The sequence below is a fragment of the Rhinolophus hipposideros genome, assembly GCF_964194185.1.
Source record: "Rhinolophus hipposideros genome assembly, chromosome: 25".
Classification (NCBI taxonomy): Eukaryota; Metazoa; Chordata; class Mammalia; order Chiroptera; family Rhinolophidae; genus Rhinolophus; species Rhinolophus hipposideros.
In genome coordinates, this window is record NC_138071.1 from 3,651,544 (window position 1) to 3,675,478 (window position 23,935).

General features: G+C 35.4%; 1 protein-coding gene across 1 annotated transcript in view; it reads right to left on the reverse strand.

Moving 5' to 3' along the window:
* TFEC (transcription factor EC) overlaps positions 1–23,935 on the reverse strand; it is a 70,746-nt gene that overhangs the window by 44,831 nt on the left and 1,980 nt on the right. Inside the window, exon 2 of the mRNA XM_081038383.1 lies at positions 1,071–1,322. Coding sequence (XP_080894509.1) covers positions 1,071–1,250 — 180 coding nt within the window. The 5' untranslated portion in view covers positions 1,251–1,322. The remainder of the gene's footprint in view (positions 1–1,070; positions 1,323–23,935) is intronic.

Sequence of the window (23,935 nt, forward strand, 5' to 3'; positions counted from 1 at the left end):
CCACTATTGAGAAGCTTAAGTAAATATACATGTAAAAATTTATATTCAGTTTTGGATTTCAATGAGTCCTGTTTTGTGGTTGTTTTATGTTTCATTAAACAATCTACCAGAACCTTAGTCTTTTCCCTTTCCCCGATTAACATAAAATTTGCACACACAAAAAAATATCCCTCCATCATTTGGAATTCAAATAATGGGATACTGAGCATTACTCTTTTGTACCTGGAGGCTACAGACTTAATAGCTAAAACTCAGCGACCTGAAATCAGTAATATCCACCAGGAATGTAGACTGGAAGATTAAACCTGGGAGATCATACATAGGACCATGGCTCCATCTAGCAAGTCAAGTGAAAACAAGAAAAAGGAAAGATAGAAAGCTCCATTATTCATGTAGTCTTTCTATACTGAGATATTTAAAAAAGTGCTTTTCCCTGTTCTAGTTGTTTTCCAGTTCTAGACATTCTTCAACATTTTTCGAAGGGTCATTTATAAACAAGTCATAATAAAACAAACTTCATGCAGCTAAATACTCCCATTCATTTTAGTATCCTCAGCATCTCTAAGTTCCTCTTATTTAGTAAACAGTAGGCAAGTTAAGTTTTGAAAGTAGAAATAAATAAATAATAGTAAAAAATCCCAATCTAATTCCATAAAATATTAAGTACAAAAAGATTATTAGTCTTATTCTAATGAACATTTCTAGAAGACTTATTTACTACTATTTAAACAATGTTTTATTTTAATGGCTATCTAAGATAATATAACTATTGATAAATATTTTAATTAAAGTTATCAGAAAATCTTTACAATTAAAGGTAAATCTTCTTAACATATATTACTTTTAGAGATTATTTTGACTCATAACTGAAATGAGTATTAAAATGAATTGCTATATTTTATTATGCATGATTAATGTATGCCTCGCTAATTACTACAAATTAATAAATTCAGACATCGCTTTTGTTAAATGAACTCGTATTTGGAATGTTTACTATAAAAATGTCAACTTCAATTTCTTTTCATTTTTTTAAATGATTATATATTTTCATAAGCAGCCATTAGACATACATGCCATTCCACTGTGTCATCTTCTTTCCCAAGAGTCAGCAATGTGGTGAGCGGATTTCCCAGGAGGCCAGCATCACCGTCAGGAGATGGGTGTCCATACTGCAGTGGAAGTTCAGTGCTTGGCCTCGGAGGGTAGGACCGCTTAAAAGTCTGGTTGATGATCTGGTGATCAAGGGTCATGAAGGGTTTTACTTGCTGTCTCTGGACTTTCGGTAGCTGAGTTCTCACAGAACTTTCCAGGCGTGCAGGAACCTATAAAATAGAAACCAAAGACTTGCAATGGGTAAATCAGAGTTATGTCGAATTATGACAATATACACACTATAATATTTAGTTTCTCTCTAACTAATGGTCTATGCTTCCATCATAATTTACATAGGATATTAATTTGGTTATAGCTCTAAAGAAGTAATTTAAACTTAAAAAAATATTTTAAATGCTAACCATGTTTTTAAGAATAGCCCTCAAAATTACGTGCAACTGAAACAAAATTTGGAAAAAAATACATAGGCAGCAACACTTCTTGAGGGTCTAAAAAGAAGGGTTGAAATAATACAAGGAAAATACAGCTGATTAACTACTAATAGTGATTTTTATATAATATATTTCTTTGATTCCTTTGCATTACAACTCTGAATATTCCATGGTATATACTCACAACTAGCATTTAAATTTTTTTTAAATCATCCAGGAGGGAGCAGAAACTAGGTAGATAGATAGATAGATAGATAGATAGATAGATAGATAGATAGATAGATAGATAGATAAAATATTAAGTGTAATACTTTATGGGTGATTTTTTCACTTTTCTATATTTTTCAAAGTTTCTATACTGAGCTTATTTTAATTTTTAAAAATCTTATTTTTAAACCCTTCCATATTCTCACTTTGTAATAACAATACTTTGATAGAGTCATCGTGAACTGACAGAAAAAAAATCATTCAGAGAAAAATCTAACTAGTATCATGTGCCAACTAAGCAACATTCCAGTACTTTGAAACCCCATTTTCAAAACATAGACTTAAAATTTTGGGCATCTTCAGCCTAGCCATCATAGGTGACCACATATCATTATTTGTAAGAGGGCAATTTTAAGCATTTCAAGTTTTCCCTTTAAAAGCCTCTGGAAGTAGTATTGCCTGTGAGTCTCCTTGATATTTACTATGCTGTGATGTGGCTCTAATATATTTTCCTCAAGTGGCCTATATATAAACCTATTTAATATTTCCTTCATGTTAAACAATAGTAAAGATTGTTTTACAGTGCTTATTTTTTTCTTTTATTTCAGTTACACAAACTACTCTTTAAATCCCTTAACATGCATTAGCCCAGATAAATAGCGTTTATGAAATATTTTGCATTTAAATTAGCTGGTTTGGGGTACAATATTGTAGTAGTTACTTTAGTTTAATTCTGTTATGCTGACATTTTTAGCATTATTTTAATTGTACTACTATAAAATAATTTTTCAGTCATGTAAAAAAGATTAAGATTGGTAATAAAGGTTATACATATTACTAATTATATTGCTATGAGCTCTGAGGCTGTAAAATAACATTTCATTAAAATGCCAGGAGTAATTTTTTTAGGGTAGCTATTTAGATTATTTTGCAGTTTTAAGTTAATTCTTCTTAATCTGTATACATTTACAAAATATATATTATAAATATCATTTTCAGGTTCAAAAATCTGAATGATCTTTTACAGAATATAACTGAATGCTAACGAACAGTGTATACCTACAAGTCAAAGTATCTCTTATTCTCAGAAGAGTATGTTGAATCAAAACTTACAGCATTCATTAACTAACTCATTTTTCACTTTTTATCCACTGACGCTAAAAGCCTTCATTAGAGTGCTTAGTGCATTTTGTGTTACATCAGGAGTACAAGAGAAATCATGGATGTGATCCCAGGGCCCTAGGAGTTTTTGATCTAGTTGGGCAGTATTAATATCAACTGTAGCCAAAGCAAGAATAATGATAATAATAATGTGCAAAAGGTACAGACACTGTGCGAAGCAATCTGTATACATTATTTTATTTAATCTTTGTTACAACCTTAGGCGATGGGTATCATTAGCATCCCCATTGCACCATAACGATGAAGCCACTGAGTCTTAGAGAGTTTAAGTGACATGCCTGTTATCACTCCTCTAGTAAGGGACGGAGCTGGAATACAGAGTCTGCCTTCCTAAACACTATGTATATTAGCCCCGTAATGTGTACAATAAATTAAAATGCTAAAATAGTATTGGTTTTTAAAAACTAATTGGAAGGAAAAAATGGTTATAAATCAAGTGTTGGAAGGAGATGGTCCTGCACAGCGGGCAAAGGGAAGGAAATCTCAAACGCAAAATATCAAAATGAAAGAATATAAGAAGTTGGGAGATAGTCACACAGTTAGTTGTGAAAAGGAACTCACGTGAATACTTTTCCTTTCTCAAAGTAAGATGACCATCTCCTCTTTCGACAACCTGATACAGAGACATATTAAAATCGATAATGGAACCACTCTAACTTTGTCTAAATTATTGGTTATTTATAGGGAATTCCAAAAGTTTAGCAGGCAAAAGTGAAGACTGTCTCTACATAACGTGTAAACTAAGTATAAGAGTCTAAAAGCTTAGGAGCAGAGAAATAGTCAATGGAATGCGATTAAGCTACTCTTCAGAAAATCTTTGTCTTTTCTAATCATGGACTTATCAGAACAATGAGAAACTAAGTGGAAAACATCAGTTAAACCATGTGCAGCCAATTTTAAAATACTTTTAAATTGCCTGGGATCTGCAGACACTACTATAAAACTATTGGATTTGTTTTACTGAAGGTCCCAGTATATGTGGTGGGATGAAGTTAATGAAATCATAGGTTGCCGTTGTTCATTTATTCATATATGTAAGAAAGTGTGCCAAGTGTGTGTGTACAGAATGATACACTGACAATAGAAAGGAGACAACCACAGCGTCTACCTTCAAGGAAATAGTCACTGTGTAGACGAGGAAAAAAAATATGAGATCTCCAAGAGCAATACTGGGTTAACCTTGTTGGTTACTGTACTGCCATAGTTCCTATACACAACCCAGGCACACAACGGGCTTTAGAAACTACGTATTCACATGTATTCAGTGAATTGGTAAATGAATGAGTCTTTGTGTACAGTGTGTGAGTCACTGCGATGACTGCAGAGAGCCTTGGAAATCCCCAAGGGGAGCAGATAAACCACCATCAGGACATCAGTCTTCACCTGGAAGACCCGATGGAGCAGCTATAGATGGTAAAGTGGTTGACTGAGCCATCAAAGTGATTAAGACAATCTGATGTAGGGACATTTTGTTATGGAAAACAGTAACTAAATCATATGTCCAGAGCTCTGAATTATGTCTCAACAGTATTAATCTGACATGCTACTACTAGAAACTAAAAACAATGACGATCAATTTAAGTCCAAGGTTTTGTGTATGTAGAGAAATCTGCTTAATTTCACTTAAATAATTTATTAACTTACAGTCTCCCTGTTTTTCAAAGCATGAATAATTATGAGGCATGAAGGTGGTGAGATTTATTTACATTTTAAAATGTAGGCTGAAGATTAACATTGTAATCAAGTACAAAATTTACCCGTGAGCATCCTGGCAGCCAAGGAAAATGGAAAGAAAAGTTAAGTGGAACCTTGTGAAAGTGTAGATATTTGACCATTTTTCATCTATAAAATGTCAGTTCCATCTGATTCAATCTAATATATATTTCTTAGTAAGTAATACAATCATACCAGTTCTAAGGAGTCACAAATATTTTTCAGAATAGTATCTGAGAATTTATAAACTCGATCTTTTTTCATGAAGGACTTGAATGCTATATTGAACAAAATTTCAATAGCAGCTTTTGCAAAATATGGAATGCAATTTTTCATATGCCTCTATTTTAAAAATATATGTATTTATTGTCTGAAGTTGGGTCATCCAGGAAACGTAGTCTGAGACTGCCCACGGAAGGCCAGTGGTATCCGAACCTCAGCTGCAGTCGCGTGAGGAAACCAGGATCAGGCAGAGAGGCTCAGTCAGGAGGGATAAGATAGGCCAGGCGCTGTAACACCCGTACGTTCACTCTTGATCAAAGGCCCAAAGAGTAATGTAAATCAACTCAAGGGGAAAGCCCAAATATATAATGTCACTGATCTGACTGACCTTTTAGATAACAGAGTGGGCAGAACAGTATTTTCCAAACCGATATATAAAGCAGATTCTGTATTTGGATATACTAACCTAAAAGTTCACCGGTTAGATCATTATCCAACTAACAATTGTTTCATTCGAGGCTTTAGATAGAAATTGTGGTTTAAAATTAAGTTCCATTATTTGGACTTACAAAAATAAAAACTTAGATTAAAAAGTCTAATTAAAAAGATGTTTCAAATGTGGTTAAATTCCCATATTCTAGTAAAGAGATGTGGGTCTTAAAAAATCAGAAGCATGTATTGGTGAACTATAAAAATGCTTACATCCATTCATAAGAAACCAGGACAATGTGCTTAACGGGTAATCTTGGACTGTTTTAAAAAACATTAGAATCACACAAACTCCTCCAAGTATAATGAACTAAGGGAAGGAGTTGGTCAGGAAAAAAAAAGCATTTTTCTGGTTGCAGAAAACATTCACTGGGAAATCACAATCACAAATACAAAATGTATGTATCTGTGGGTTTTATTTTTTCCTTTTTTCCTTTTTCTATTCCTGTTTTTAGACAAGAACGGATGCAGGAATTCTGCCTTTTGAGAGAATTGTTAGAGATCAAGAAGAATACAGCCTCATGTTGCAGAAACAAGTCAGTTCTCAATCTCTGACAAAGGCAGTTGAAAAAGCAGAAGATGATTTAGGGTATCTGCTAATCTGATGAGTTATTATTAGTACTATTTTTTTAATCCCAGAGTGTAGACCAGTCTTGGGATGTTTCAACTCTGTAAATTAGCAAATATTTAATTAGGAATGAATTAAGACTAACAAAATGTTATGTGGTCCTAGTTGCATTTGGATTTCAAATGTCCTGGTCGGTAGAGGGCTAAGGGAGTGATGTAATGTGCACGAGCCAAGCATTGCTAGCTAGAAAGACTCTTAATGTCCCTATGTGCAGTTATTCTGATTTTCGCAGAGTGGTTTTCAAAGTTTCACACAGTGGTTTCCAAACTATGCTCCTAGATACATGAGTTCATTTCTTCAATTTACTTTTCAGTGTTTACACTGTAGTCTTTTGACCTAATTCTTATTTGGTTTTCAGATCTGATCCAGTGGATAACAATAGGGAGAGTATATTGTACAAGGAAATTTGAGAAACAAATGGACAGTGGTTGTAAAAAACTTTGAAGGACTCCACCAACCCTTGATTCTCTGTGTGTATGGTTGTACATATATGCACGACTTCTATCAGATCTCCATAAATATTTCTATGTATTCATATTTATGCAGGCATATGTATTTTTTAGCTTCTTTAAAAATGGTATGTTTTTATAAAGAAAGTACAATGTAATGGTAAAAGCCCTCAACTAATTCTTCAGCAGTCACTCAGCAAACATTTAATGAGAGTTTGTTCTTTGTTAAAGGCAGTCCCAAGGGAAAGTCATTCCTCTCCAGACAGCAGGTCTGTGACCCATATGTCATCATGCACCTGGAGACCACTTATCTAAACTGAGGGCATGGCACCTGGGAGGAGATGAAACACCTTCTGGGTACTAGCCTTTGGAAACTCAAACTAAAAAGCGATGGCAAACATCACATAAGCAATTACCTCAATAACAAGACTTTTTATCATCATTAATTTGACTAGCCAAACAAATTAATCAGGCACCTACTTCATAAGCATATTTAGACTATCTGCAAGGACAGAAACAGAAATATATTCAGTCAGAAATAAATTTATTCTAAATATATTGCCAGGTGATAGTATAATATATATATATATATATATATATATATATATATATATATATATATATATATATATATATATATATATATATATGTATACACTGTCACCACACACACACACAAACACACACACACACACACACACCAAAAAGCAAGATAGACAATCCCATTTGCTATGACAGTACTTATTTAATTTTGTTAATTTTGTACTGAGCTTGAATTTAATAAATGAAGTAAAAGCTTGGACTTCACTAGTGAGTAATAGGTAACTATCAATTATGTTCCTAGTATCAGAGGTATATCAGAGGAAATCTATTTTGGGGGGCTTATGAATCTACTACCTCCTAGGTATCTACTCATAAAAGCCATATGACATTTGTTAATGTTCTGTAGTAAAGATTAATAACTCTTTTCTTCAAGTCTTACTTTCTTCACAGCAGCCTTTGGATATGATATACCCATAAATCTCATCTTGACTAAACCTAAAATTATATAGTCGAGCTTGTCTGATTGAGATATAACTACTGAACAAAGTAGGGCCCAGTTCATCAAAAGTTTTACTTAGGTTTCTGAATAACTGTCAGCATATTTCAGCTGAGCATTATATAATCCAAAGCTATTTGATGGATAATAATATAAAATGTGATTGTAACATATTCATTCAGTCCCAATCATTTGAATTTGGGTAATTCCAATGGTATGTCTTTGAGGGGAGACCCACACTTAAAAGACTTTAAAGAGGCATGAATATTATTAATCAGAGTTTTCCTAATTCAGTAGTGTTCTAGCAGTAAAAATGCTTGCACTCCACGAACATTAATATCTGCACTATAAAGTCTAAGCTTCTTTAACATTCCATTACAATTAATCCAGCTCCATCGACTGCATTGATTTGTTTTGTTTATGTTAGTATCTCATTAACGTTACCATTTTTTGCCTTTAAAAGAATTAGATAAACCAGCAATAACTGTGGTTTATTTCATCTGATATTTTTTAAGAGTATGTATATTTGGAATTTTTGAGCCATAAACATCAGATAAGCCACTTCATGTTGGCTTCAAAACAGCACAACAGCCATGCAACACACTTAAATCAACTGGCAACATCGTTAGTAACCAAAGTAAGTTAATATGAAACATGCAGAAAACTTAAGCCACAATACATTAAAATATACTTGACATTGTGTTCACAGGTTTAGCATTCATTAATTCTATAAATATTTTTGAGTGTCTTTCACACACCAGGTTTTATGGTACTGTAATAAGCTCTGGGGATAAAATTATGAACAAAATAGACATAACCCAGTCTTCATAGAGTTCGCAGTCTATTAGGAGAGACACATAATTAAACATATCATTATAACTCAATGGAATAAACCCTATGAAAGTAAAATGTGTCACAAAATCAAGCAGAAAGACCTAGATAAAATGTGAACAAATCATTCAAACGACAGTTTCTAATGCTAATTTCACTGATTTGTTCACTTAATAACGTATGTATGCCTATATATGCTAGTCACTTGGGTGGGTAATAATGGTAAGCAAAGTCTCTCTCCTCATGTGCCTAGTTCATGGAGAGGTGAAAGAGACAGATTTTAATCAAATAATCACACAAGTGACTAAATTTTCAAATGCTATAAGGATTGGAAGGAGAGGTACACATGAGTATGAGCATGTAGGAAAAACTATCTAGATAGAAGTTAGGGGTAACTTCTGCGAGGGAGGGATGATAGAGCTGAATCTGGAAGATGATAGGAAGTAACTAGAGGAAGATGTAGAGAAAGTATTCCAGGGAGATGGAACAGTGTGTGCAATGACCTCGGTGGGAGGAAGCAAGAGGAGAAAAAAGCACTGAAAGGAGGCAATGGGACTAGAACAGAGATATTGTGGTATTCTCTGAGGCCGGTGTGGCCAGTGGAAGTGGTCCATGCAATCCTTTAGGTATATAAAGGTGTCTTACTTCCTTTATCACAAGAAAGGGACACAGCAATTTGGTTGGAAGAATTTTAGAGGGGTAACTGAGAGAGTCAAGGAGAGATACAAGGTCTGCTTAAACTATGATCATGTGATCAGGGTAAGGTGGTCACCTGATAACTAGGAGCTGGATTTGAGGGATATTAGAAATAGATTAAGAAATGACACTTGAGCTTCTGGCTTAAGTGACTGAATAGATAGTAACACTCTTCACATAGAAGACTGTCCTTTCCATTGGGGTCAGGGGGCAGAGAATCGTAAGATTGGTTTTGAACACACTGAGTTTGAGATGTTCTGAAGGTGTCCAAAAGGGTATGTGAAGTAGGCAGTTGGATGTATGGGTTTGGAATTCCAAAGTAAGGAAGGATTTGTGGATAAAATTTACATGACATTTATACTTAGGTGATAACTGATGAGATGATGGTTGGAGGATTTACAGAATTACAAGAGGAGAGGGCCTGGAATTACACATGGTAGACTCCCACATTCTATTTACACATAGGGAAATCTATTCTGATCCTAAACCCAATTTCCCCTAGGTGCCATTGCTTTTTTTCGCACATTTTACAAAATGCTTATTTGAAGTTTGTGTGTGTTACATTGCCAGGTAAATCTTCCTTAATTAAATCGTTACTATTTTGCCTATTTCTCAAATTATTCATTAATCCCTTTGATATAGATAACGTGTTATTTTCCTAGTCCAACTGCATTGCAACTGTCATATTATTAGTCCTCAACCTCTCAACTGCAATTCCAAAATCCAGAAAGCTCTGAAAATCAGAAGCTGTGGTGCATTTATACAATGGAGTATTACGCAGCCATAAAGAAGAAAGAAATCTTATCATTTGCAACAATATGGATGGATCTAGAGAACATTATGTTAAGCGAAATAAGTCAGAAAGGGAAAGACAAATACCATATGATCTCACTTATATGCGGAATCTAAAGAAAAGAATAAGTGAATGAACTAATCAGAAACAGTTTTGGGGACAAAAAGAAAAAACCGAGAGTTGTTAGATGGGCGGGGGCGGAGGGGGGTTGGGGATAAGGGGAAAGGTGAAGGGATTAGGAAGCAACTGGTAACCACAAGATGGCCTCAGGGTTTTTGAAAATTAATTTGGGGAATGTATTTAATAATGTTGTAAAGATTTTGTTGGGTATCCGATGGACATGCGTCCTATTTGGGAGACCACCTCAGAGATAATGTGGATGCCTGACCATGGCATTGTACACCAGAAGCTAAACATTAATGAATGCCAACTATAATTTTATATATATAATGTGATGGCTCAGTGTGAGGTCGGAGGGATAGTGGATGGGAGGAGGGGGGTTCACAGTGTGAGGGATATAAATGATGAATGTCTAAGTATTACCTTGTCTTGTACACCTGAAACTAATAAATTAAAAAAAAAATTTGTGCCTACCGATTTGGTGGCAAAATCAGATCTAAAATGAAATAAGGCTATGTATAGTCTTTCTTTATTCCACCTGCAGTAGATATCCATATGCATTGCTGCATCTATGTAATGTATTTGATTATGGGATGCTGTATTTGGCCCCTCTAGGAGGGTGGGTATCGAGGAATAAACAGTATATGTATATATTGCCTTTCAAAATCAGAAATGTTGAGAATTTTGAAACACGTCTAGCCCTACTTTTTGAATAATAGATTTTGTACTGCCTGTTTATTGGGTGAATAGAATGTAGAAAGGAGTATGCTATATGGTTTCATATATTATCTTATTGGATCTTACAATATCATAAATAAAAAATGAAACGGCCCTACACCAATTAATTTTAAAAATATTATCACAATATTTAATTGATTTTTGTTTTCAGAAATTACAGTGTATCAAAGATTTAAATTTAAATTTAGCATATGTTATTTCTTGGTAACATATAAAGAAATTAGGCAAAGATATGTCCTTTCCAATTCAACAAACCAATTCAGTAAATTAAAGATGTATTCTTCCTAAGAATGAGTTGTCCAATATAACATTATATTTTGATATTATTAGGCAAATTTATATTTAGTGCTTATAGCTATATTTAAATAAATTAATATTTCAGTTTCTATGCTTTTTAGAAGTTTTGCATACAATTCAATTGTTTCCTATAAGTATGGAAATATACAAGTTAATTACTTAAGCTAGATTCAATAAAATGTCTTAAATTTCAGAAAAAAAATGTTTGTCTGACTACATTAATGCTTAAACATTAATATTTATTAGGAAGACTTTTATAAAGCAAAAGACATTTTGCTTCAGAAATCAACAACTGTGTTTAGCTGATGCTTTACACTTCACAGTTACTTTCAACTTAAAACAAACCTCTCATGTAATGCTTAAATGCATTATTTTTCATCCTCAGTATAATGACATTTTGATATCATTTTCATTATGAAGTTGTGAGTGTTCTTTCAAGGATGCAGAGAATAAAGGAAAAACAAGACTGACTTCTTTAAAAGGTCATATTTCAAATATCTTGGAAAGTCATCAATGCATTTTTTTTTTAATTTACATGTTCCAAAGCCATAAATAAGAATATCTGGGATAAAAATCCAAACTCCATAAAATACTTGCCACCTCCTGTATCATTCTGTTACAAATACATTATATTTCTCATTTTTAATTATTTCTTAATGGTTTTGGACAATATCAATATATGATCAACATATGCTAATCTTATAAAAGAAATGGACTGGCCACTTAATGTAGTTGAATTTATAATAAAGAAATTTATACAATAAAAATAAAAGAATCATAAATGTTTATTCCTGAAAATATTCTAAACAATTCAAATGGTTTTATACTATTTCAAACTTGAAAACCTTTAAAATCTTTTATCTACTTTATGAGTTGATATATGATCATCAATTAATGAAGTCATTTTTATCATAATAAAATGTCATCATTAGAACTGCAGTCTTCTAGTCTAACCATTTTCTAAAGAATATGATTGGGGCATTTTAGATAGTTAAATATTAAAATAATCTAGCTGAAAATGAGATTTTGAAATTATTCATTTTGAGTGACAAACTGAAGAAAATGGCTTTATTTCATAAGTACATTTCTATCACTCAATTTTTGTAGATATCACTAGCGTTTCCCTGGGGGAAGGGAAAGGTAAAATTTATATTGTCTTTGTTTTACTTAACTAATAAATATGATTAGTTCTCTGTGTTCTAAATGAACCTGTTATTACATTACCTACATTAATCAAATTCTTCAAGTAATTAGGCCTTCTTGTAGGAAAGGCCCTCAGTTATAGTTATCGTACTTTCACCTACCCCTTGTCACTAAAGAACAATGTTCTTTTAGAATCAAATAAATACATTTTTGTTTTAAATTTTTCATGGTCATAGAAAGTACATAGCCATGACACATTAATTCATCAGGAAGACTGATCCCACGACCACATGGATTCGTTGAGAGATCAGAATGCAAAATAATAGTAGTCACAGTCACAGGTATCAAATAGTCCCATGATTTCAGTAAGGACTTTTGTCCTCATTTTGTAGATGAAGACACTGAAACTCAAACAGATTATCAGACTTACACACAATCCCACAGGCAAGAAAGTGAACTTGACTTCTCCTCTTTTGATTGCAAGTAGGTTCAACTGCAAGTTATTTATTATCTATTCGCAAGGATAGTAAGATTTAACTCCAGTCCCTACTGTTAGGAAAAAAAAAGAGTCCTATATCTTAATACAAATATAGACCAACTGACTGCGCTCTGGTAGAGAAACCTTTGGGGTTACTTCCCCACTCATAATACAGTTTGACTTGATTCACGTACGATTTTGTTTCTGTTTTATTTTGTGTTTCACGTCACCTGTTTTGTAACCATCACATGATGCAAGATCTGGGTTTTCCATACCGTGTGGAACGATGCTATAATAGAAATCTGCCATGAGAAAATATTAACTCAAAATGAGTCTTTCTTGAAGGTGTTTTGTTCTACTTCAGTCTCTAGATCTGTGTATTAAATGTACACTATTCTGAAGAGTCCTAGCCCTCTTCCCCAGGAGAAATTTTAATTTCATTATAGCATCTTTACTATTACTTTGATGTTTCTTTTCTAAAACCTCTAACTCCTTTTCATAAGAGAGAAAGGGTGGATGGGGAGAGACAGGAGTGGGGAAGGCAGAAAATATTATTTTCAGCTTGGCTTGTTCTACATAAATATCATGACTATTCTATTTGGGAATTTTTAACTTCTTTCTTTGAGGGATAAATTTAAGAAATAAACAAATGCATATAAAAAGACGGCAAGAATTGAAGTAACAGAAAAGTTCTTTGTAAGATCTTTCTTTTGTGTCAATTACTTTTGAGAAATAAGGAAAAAATCAAAATGCTTGTTACCATTGTCGTTTGGAATACTTGGAAATTATTTTACTGTAACTTCAGAGGTGAAGATCCAGAATTCTATTTTCCATGCTAATTTGAGCTGACTAACCAATTAAAACAAAACTTTTTCATTGAAAACTAAAGGAGAAAACAAAAATATATTAGAAAATATATTGTTTTAGCCTTTTAAAACTCTTACCAATTATTTACAATTATTTTGTGATAGGTAAAATAATGCCTCCTCATCGAAGATGTCCACATCTTAATCCCCAGAACCTGTGGCTTTGTTGGAATACAATACAAAAGGGAATTTGTGAGAGTGATTAAATTAAGGAGTTTGAGATGGGGAAATTCTCTTGGATTACCTGGATTACCCTCAGGGGAGGGTCCTTAGAAGAGGGAGACAGAAGAGTTAGACTCAAACAGAGGAGATATGACTACAGAATCAGATGTCACAGTGATGAATGTTGAGCCACAGAATATGGGCAATTCCCAGAAGCTGGAAAAGGCAAAGAAACATACTACCCCCTAGAACCTCCAGAAAGAAACTAAGTCCTACTGACACGTGGATTTTAGCCCAGTAAAAATGATTTCAGATTGTCCTCTAGAACTATAAGATAGTAAATGTGTGCTATTTTAAGTCACGAAGTTTGAGGACTTTTATTATAGCAGCAATAGGAAACTAATATGTATGCCTTTTTAATTCCAATTTTTCTTTTATCAGTCTTATAGCATTAACAATTTTTCTGATGGCTTTGAGGAAACTCCCTCCATGGAAATGCTGGTACCATGGGATTTCCTTATCAGAACTGAAGTCCCTTGAGGAAAATCCAAACAGGTCAATTTCTTAAATCTAACATCTTTAGTTAATTTTTCAATGTTATTAAAATGCTCTAGTAATAGAAATTATGAAGGCAAAATTTTCTTTCTTCCTTCCTTCTTCTCTTCCTCTCTTTCTTTCCTTTTTTTCTTAATATGATATGAAAAAAGTATAGGTGAGGACAGATGAAAACAGAAAACTAGACAGAAGCCGGTTCATAAAAAGGAATAAATATTACCTTAAGCTTTGTTCTTATAACCTTACTGTGCTATATGAAGCTTTTAGCAGGATAGCAATGTAATCAATTGTTATTTTAGAAATATCTCTCAGGCAATAATATGGAGACCGAATTATTGAATGACCAGGCTGGGCACAAGAAGAACAATTAGGAGTTTTCGGGAATATTCCAGGAAAGAACAAAATGCCCAATCTAAGGCAATAATATTTGGTCCTGGAAAGATAGGTCAAATATTCCCTGTGATATAGAGGAAAATATTTGATTGATTTATATGTGGGGTGAAGAGGAAGGAAGCTATAACACTCCAGTCTGAAATGGGAAGTGGTGGAGAAGATGGCATTTACCAAAATAAGAAATAAAAGTGGAGGGAGACAAAAGTTTTGAAGAAAAGATAATACTTTCTACACCAGACTTAATGAAATCAGAGTGCCTGTGGAACATCCAAGAGGGAAACCTAGTAAACAGCTAGATGTGTGGATTTAGAGAAGCAGATTTGGGGGTCAGCACAGAAGTCATTGAATTAGGGTTTTAGATAAAGTCACACAGGATGTAGAATTAGAATTAAAATGATAAAAATACCAAGTAAAGAACTCTGAGGAACATTAACATGCAGTTCACAGGAAAGACTAAAGGAAACTCAAAAAAAGTATCAGGAAAATTAGTACAGTGTGAGCTAACAATGACAAAGGAGGATAGAGTTTCAAGAAAAAACTGAACAAAGTCCAGTGGTACAGGAATGAGGAAAGAGAAAGAGCAGAAGATACTGTGGGCAGGCAGGGAAGTGACTGGGTCAGTGAGGTCCTCAGAAGGACCTCGGGACTCGGTAAGATGGAAGTCAGCCTGCAGGGAGGAATACTGTGAACGGTAAGAGGGGAAACGGCAGGGCAGCACTAGGCACTTTCCCTTCTCTCCAGTCTCCCAGAGGAGGATGTCATCTGTTCCCATGGTTTTCAATATCACCTACCTGCTAATGACTCTCAGTCTGCATCTCTGTTCCAGTAGGGCCTGTGATGACAGACACTGGAATGGTGCAGTGACTGAGAAGTGTAGAGGTGCCAGGAGACTCGGCAGCAGGCACCTTCTCTTCTTTCTCTTCTATGTGGATGGTTGTCATCTATGCCCACAGTTATAAATACCATTCACATACTAACAAAACATAAGTCCCAAAGTTCCTTTCTTTGTAGGAGGTCCAGCTTTATATATATTAAAGAGAAACAGAGAGACAGACAGAGATCACAAATACCTCAAAATTTAAAATTTATATGAACAAGTACTCATAATGACAACCCCCAAAACCTGTGTCTCCCCAGTTTTCTCCCAATCAGTTAATTATTAATACCTGGGAGTGTTTGGGTTTGAGCCTGTGTGTGTGTGTGTGTGTGTGTGTGTGTGTTTATAAGTGGAGAAACTTCATCATGTTTACGTAACATGTACTTAAGGAGAGGTCATAGATACAAGCAAAAAAAGGATGACTGATTAAATAAGTGACTGCAAAGACAGGTATTGAGTGGGACCTAAAGCAAGGGACCTCGCTTTGGCAGAAATATTCTCTTTCTGCGAAACACTAGAGAAAAGGAAAAATGTGTTTTGATAAAGGTATTTTTAGGTTTCTGGGAAGGGAGTTGAAAATGTCTTTTTAAATTAGATTTTCTCAGTAAAGTTATAGGTAAATTCATCTGCTGAGAATATGGGTAGAGGTGACGAGGTACAATGTTGGATGAGAGAAGGAAAGTATACAAAATCTATTAAAGGGAATGGGAGAGAATGGGCAGGAATGATGCCTGCTGTGTGGAAGGCCTAGCTGAAACTGAACATCACAAATTTGTACACGTCCCCATTTGCATATCATCCTGGTCCTGTCTTCCTTGACCTCTGCCTGGAGGCTGAGCTTAAAGGCTGCACTGGACCAGGATGGTCAACTGTAACAGAAGAGCAATGTGGCATGAAGTGACTGAGCTTGTGACAACTGACTGGAATTAGCTGGGTGAAGGCTGGATGTGGAAGGGAGCGAAGGCTAACGGTGACAGACTGGACTAGCCAATGGATGAGAAGACTCAATCCAACCAAAGAGCAAGTGTAAGGAGAGAGAGAGCTAGAGAACTGAAAGGCTGAGAGCTGTGGTCCCAGCCTGACTTTGGATAATCCCCCGAAAGCTGCTGAATCTGGAAACAATGTGCTCCACGACCCCCACGGACTTTTATAGCATCTTTCCCTTCGATTGCTCACTAACCTCTGCCTTAGGAAGCCACTGGACATCACCAGAAATAGCCATGCTTGTTAACACTGATCACTTGCTTGGTGGGGGCAAAAATTTGACCACATGTGATTGATTGGCCATGTGTCCTTGTCTATCAACCATGCTTCCTCTTATCGATGGGAAATTATCTCCAAAAACTATAGCACCAAACATGGTTTTAATCTTCTTCCTTACTATTTGTAGGATATTTTACAATGACAAAAACGGTGGCCCTTTTCTTCACTTTAAATATGATGTTTCCATGACAGCTAATCAAAAAAAAAGTGATGCATGGTATAAATAATTTGGTTTCTAAACTTTTCCACCATTTTAATAACTTTCACCATCAGTGTCACCAATTGTGTGAGCCTTCTCTTTCATTGACACTGAATTTTTAAATATGGAGCCACAGATTATAGGGCAAGTAGACAACTGGTATGAGACCCAAAGATAATAATGAATAGCGCTTATACAGTACTTTATAATTTACAGACCACTTTGTTATCCACTGATCTCTCTTAGGATCGCTTATTTGATCCCATATGTATATGATCCCTTATTTGATAGATTTTATTGATAAGCCAACTAAGATTCAGAGATGTAAAGCAAGTTATTAAAGTATCACAGAGTTAAAAATCGATGCAAACCCTCTTATCTCTATTCTGGTGCTCTCTTCAAAGTACAAACTATGTTAATAATCATAGTGATAATAATAGCATACATTACTGATACGTACACAAAGTTTGCTTTGCATCAGGCACAGGGTTTGGAGCACCCCGACCTAGTCACAGGTAACCCCCACAGCAAACCAGCGAGTGAGGAGCCTTTTTCTCTGGGCACTGCCCATGAGAATGCGGACGTAAAGCATAGGTTAAGGAGCCTGAAGCAAAGCAAGAGCTCACATCCTCACTGGTCTCACTACTGAGTCTTTGTTCCTCATCAGAAGTGATTGTGAAAATGAAGCTGTTTGCCTTTCAAATTAACAAATAGTTTCAAATGGCAATACCTGGTCCTGAAGAGGGCACAATGCACCATATCAGGCAGCAGCATGAGTCGCTGCCAGAAGGGAAATTTGCACATTTTCATAGCCTAAGAAAATAATCTTAAATGTGTGGAAGATTTGAAGCATCCAGATGTTCATTGAAACATTATTAGTAATGACTCTATAATGTAGAGAACATATAAAATTTAAGTATATCTCCAAGGACTCTCTGTAGCATTCTTCAAACTGTGAGATTTAATTTACTCCTCACTTTTACGGAGATCAACGGGCTTTATTGCTAAAAACAATCATGAAATGACTATAAAGCATAAACTTTGAAAACAAAGCTGAAGTACGCTTCCTTTCCCTCTATTAATCACATAATTTGAAAAAGTAGAATGATATATCAAGCGACTCTAACGATGAAATGTGATTATTAAGCCAAATGTTTTAAGAACAGTGTCATTGGATTCATTACTGACTCTGGTCCTAACATCTATTTAATCTTATCACTGAACTTATTTAATAAAGTACATGAGATAGCATCTAAGTCCTGAACTTACACAAAACATTGGCATGGAGAAGTTAGGATTTTAGGAGCGTTGGAAAGAAGCACATGAATGTCTGTCAAACAACAAAATATTTCAAATTCTCAGTGTAAATGCACTAGGATATTCAATCAGCCAATGTAAACCAGACCTTATAACAATGTGCTTATAGCAGACAATAACCTCGTTATGTTCTCCCCATAAATGTGAAAATAAATCATTCTCTCAGTCTTTATGGTGGTGTTTTTATCTTGCCCAAACCTGAGAGCTCATTTCAAAGTAAACTTCCTAAAGGAACATATGCATAGATATATAAAGGAGCTTGCTTTTAAAAAGCAGCTCAAATAATAATGTCAACCAGATTCTTTTGCCTCGCCAAAGGTTTTGCTTGTTTTTTTTTGTTTTGTTTTGTTTTGTTTTGTTTTTTTGTTGTTTTGGTTTGGTTTGTTTTTTTTTTTTTTTCTCTCTCTCTCTGTCTCAGAAATTGTTCTTTGAAAGACTATTAGTGGCAAGGTCAACTTTGCTGAACCACAAGTCACTAACGACTGAACTAGTAACCTGATATCTGAGAATTTATTTGCTGTCACACGTCTGTCATCAACCCTTCAGAAGAGTTAGAGAATATGATGCCTTATTAGGGCTTGGCCAAGTTAGGGTAGGTAGAGTTTCAATCTTATTGAACTCTACTCGTATATGTGCATAGGGAAAAATGTGATTGTTTTTTCGCCTATAAATACATTGCCAGCTCTAGCAAGCAGCAAGACATCTCTCTAGAAAGTCAAATGTTGTGATGTGTCACTTTCAAACTTCTTTCACTGGCCCCAGGAAAATAGGTACCGATTTCAAATAACGTTATTTAAAGTAGATTCTGGTATACAGACACCCACGTCCTCCGAAGTTAAATTTTCCAGTTAGATTGTCTCCAGTCAATCTGACCACTTAAACCTGACAGGCAAGCCAGTCAAATAAGCAGTCACAGTGGGCCAAAAATCTGTCAAAATGGTTTGCTTAACTGGTGATTACTTTTTGACTGACTTGAGCAGTCAAGTTAATCAAAACAGTCAAACCCAGTTTCCCATGTATACACAGTCCTAGTTCTTCCTGTTTTAGTAGGTGTGCCCTGTTTATATATTTGGAAGGGGTTTTATTAAGTTACATTGTTTAAGAGAAACAAGTGGGGGGGATCACTTCGTAAATTATATAAATGTCTAACCACTGTGCTGTACACCTGAAACTAATATAAAACACTATTGAATGTCGATGGTAATTGACAATGTAAAAAATTTTTTTAAAAGAGAAACAAGTCAGAGAAGTTGCGAGTAACTAGTTTGACAATTACGGCTCCCTTCAGACTCCTTCCTCAGCTTCCACACAGGGAGAAAGGCTCACTGGGCCTGCCTGAGAGCTATAGATGGAGGCAAGGGGGAGAAGCAAACAAAAGAAAAGCACCCTAGGAGCCCAAAGGATCCATACACCCAGCTCCTAATGTTTCTTGGTCAGAGGATTGAGACATGTGTCTTGACAATGGAATGGCTAGTTGTAGTCTTTGAGATTAAATTAAAACACTTAGAAAGGGCTCAGTGTAGGGTCTGGTGACATAGATGTCACTACTGATAATGGTTTTCCATTCCTAGTGTGAATAGTCACTTTTGTCAGAAGAAAACCAAGCTTTAAGAATCCCTTACTTAATTTAAACATGAGGGTGAGGGTGACTTAATTTCTCAGCTTGCACAAATGGCAACCTTGAATAGCAGTCTGAGGTTTCAAAAGCATTGGTGGAGCCCAGTCAGTACTGCAGGTTTGGGAAGTAGCACACCTGGCTTCAAACCGAAGTGCCTCACTGCAAGCTGTGTGCCTTTGAACCAAACGTTTCCCTCCCAGGATGGAAGTACCCTCATCTGAATTTTCTGCAATACTACTACTCAGTTCCTCAGACTGTTCTGATTATTAAACAACTTAATGTGCACACGGCACTTTCATTGGGGTAGGGTTCGGGCGACTTGTTGTGGAGAGGCATCTGACCACAGGAAGATGGTCCAATTCAAATTCACCATCACTGTGAGAACATCTATTTGAATAAAGTACTTTAATGAAGTACCAGACTTCTTTTGTAACAGCATCTTTGTTTGGCCTTGTTCCAATTAAAAGTTTCATCATTCAATATCTTTATAATTTCTAATAATAACACTAATTCTAATTCACCATATTTCTAAGAGCCACAATGTAATACATATCTAATTAATAATAACTTATATTTCTGATTCTTCAAGCAAAGAAAAGGACTTGATATTGCATATTTGGGACTTCCTAGAGAGAATTATCTCCTGGGCCTCTGAAGGTATTACAAGTAAATCAGAGAAGCCAAAATCATTGAACACTGACCTATCATATCCAGAGCCCATGTTCTTTCCACTTTGAGTTCTAAAAAAATAAAACAAAAATGTCTGGAATATAAAACTCACGTATTTCAAAGGATTTAGAGCTGGATAGGATTTCAAAGGCTAGTTAATTCAGCAAATACAAAGTAGAATGCCATGTTAATTGAAGATGGCTGGAACATCAATTAATAAACCACAAACCAAGCAACTATTGTGACATCAAAATCTTTCGTGCTGTTTTCGTGGCTGATTTTTCTGTCATTATAGAGGTAGTAATCTCAAACGGTAATGTGCAAAAAGCCTAAAGACTCCGAAGAAGCATGAATGAATTATACCTCTGGGAAGAGCCCAGGCTTCCAGCTAAAACTCAGGATAGGAGGGTATAATCCAACACACAGGATTAACATCTCAGGAGACTTGCCCTAGGTCACTTCATCTCTCTGTGATGCTTTATCCTCTAGGTGGAAATAAAAACAGTGAACTCTCTTAAATGTGCCCTATGGTCTGATTAAAGATTGAAAAGGTCTCTAAAAAATCCACAGCACTCCCAGGGAAAAATGCTAAATATCATTATCATTATTACACCAAATGCCATAATTTGGTCTCCTCAGATTCCCTTTTTATGTAGATTCCATCAAACTCTGACTTTTGACTTTTTGCCTCTCTGACCAAATCTCCAATGACAAAGCAAAGGGAAATGTTGAGGCAATTAGTGGGAAATGGAAGCAATTAATTCCCTTTTTTAGTGGAGACCTGGCCTCTGTGAACCAGTTTAACCAAAAATAATCAATGACCTTTCTCTGACCAAACTGAAGCAAATCTACTTGATATTTGTCACTGGTTATCCATTTACTGCTTCAACATTAATGAGTCTCTTCACTTTGCCCCTTTGTTTTATGAAATAGAGCCATCTATTCTGGTCCCTTGTTACCTCTGCAGCTGCTATTTTTGCAAATCTAATACAGGCAAAGGCCTTGTTATCCATATGAAAGCCTAGGAGCCATTTTTGACACAGCTGTGCTTTCTGATTCTCCCCAAACCTTGTCCCTTACACTGTTTCCCCTTCTCTGCTGTAAAGATAGGTACTTGTTCAAAATGAATGCAACCCGAACAACAAAGATAAAGTTTACATTTAAAAGTGACCCAAAAAAGATTGTATAATTTACCTGTGTCTGAGCACCATACAAACTTAGCTCCATGGTCCTGCTCCATCACTACTCCCTGCTCACCTTGGGAAAGGCACCTTTCCTTCAAAAACCTTACTTTTCTCTTCTGAACAATAAAGATAACAGCACCTTTCTCGAGAGTATTGTCAGACTCAAATGAGTTGAGACATGCAAAGCCTTTTAGTAACTGATGAGAGCCCAATCAGTGTTAGCAGTTATCAACTGGTAAAGAAAAGAGAAGAAACAAGAACATTTCATGTAACATAGCTGATACTGATACTCAGTAACACTCCTCTAAGATGACTAATACTTAAGCGGACTAGTGAGCTTTTACTGACTCTCACTTATCCCCCAAGTGGAGGACTTAATATTTTAGCTTATGCATTTATTTGATAAATTCTTTCCTTCTCCTGGGATATTCTGGAATATCTTTGCTTGCTATTTTGTTGTTGTTTATTTTGTCTTTAGACAAATATGTTTCAAGCAATTGATCAAGTTTTGCCATACATTTCACTGGGTGTGTTCAGTAGGACTCAATATAAGTGAATTTAGATACAACTTACTACAACCAGTGTTTTATGTTGAAACAAATAGAAATGCAAACTTATTGGCAACAACTTTTTAGAAAATATGGAAAAGTAGAAAGGACCTATGAAAAAAAGATAACTTAAAGGTTACTTCCCAAATTATGCAAAGAGTTGCTGCCTTGTTCTATATTTTTTCTTGCTCTGAGAGCTCTGTCCTAATGCAGAGTCCTCTAAAGCTGTTTTCAGGAGAGCATGTTGGGGTGGGGGTAGCCAGATACATGAAATAACAGCCAATGGTTATGCTTCATGCTCTGAAAATCTGTCCAAAATGTGAGATCATGGATCTCATAAGAAGACAGAGAGAGATCCCACCTTTTTGGGCTCTGATATGGATTTCCAATCTTAGAGCTCCCACATCCAATGTGAGTTTGACATCCCAGGAATAAATTCAGAAGTGCTCTTCAGGCCCAGAAGACCTAACTTTAACACCAACAGACCCCTCACCGTAATTTAAAGTATTCAGCAAACACACACACACACACACACACACACACACACACACACACGAGAGAGAGAGAGAGAGAGAGAGAGAGAGAGAGAGAGAGAGAGAGAGAGAGAGAGAGAGAGACTTATTCAAAGTCACATGGCAAGTTAGTAGCAGACTAAAACTGCTGAACTGACTTCCTATTTCACAGTGTGTTCTATCAACACTAAGCCCAGCAACCACAAAGAAGTTACTGAATCACCTGCAAATATTTGCTTGGCCCACTGGTCTGGGAGCTAATCCATGTTCTGTTTAAGTGGTTATTTCTACAGTGAAAATGACACAGTCCACCACCTTTGATTTTCTTATGAAGGAGGTTATATCGTGTTTTTAGCAAAATGCTTGTCTTCAGTTCCTGCCAGAGGTGCAACCACTCTGCAAAGTATTACCCAGAGACACACGCTTGTCCAGGTTTCTCAAAGCAGATACAGGAACGTTCTATAAACCAAATCTAAAACCAATGATTGTATTCTCTCATCCCTCCAGTATGTGTCCCAAACGGCCAGAAATATCCTGCTAAAACACAATCAGACCCAACTACTCCCCTTGCTAAAATCTTACAGCACTTAAAACAGAGCTCTTAGGGTCTACCCTACCGTACCTCCCCAGCCCACTTTTCATTATTCCCTACAATGATGTCACATTCTAACAAAGACCCCTGAATATGGCTTGCTTTTCATAACACTGCACATGCTAGTTTTTAGTATGATGCCTCTCTCCTACCCTATGTCTGCCTAGAGAATAGCTATTTATTTTTCAAGATATACTTCAACCATCATTTCTTTGAACACATTGTAAAACCCCAGACTCACAGCAAATTCATATACAGAAGGTGCCACAAAAATGTATACACATTTTAAGAAAGGAAAAAACTATTAAAATTATACTGATGGTAACCACTTTGAGCACCTTTTGTAATTGCGGAAGTCAAACGTGTCTTGTATTCAGCTTTTGTTATAGATATTTATTATTACAATTTTTATACAGTTTTTTTATTTCTTAAAATGTGTATACATTTTTGGCACCCTCTGTATACTTTTATTATAACACTTTTCAGTGTGATTAATTGTTGAAATGCCTCAATTGTTAATTGGCAGGTAACATATAATAGCTTATACATCTTATCCTCAAAACCTAGTACCTGGTACAGTCCTCTACTTATGTACCTTCAACTTGACCAAA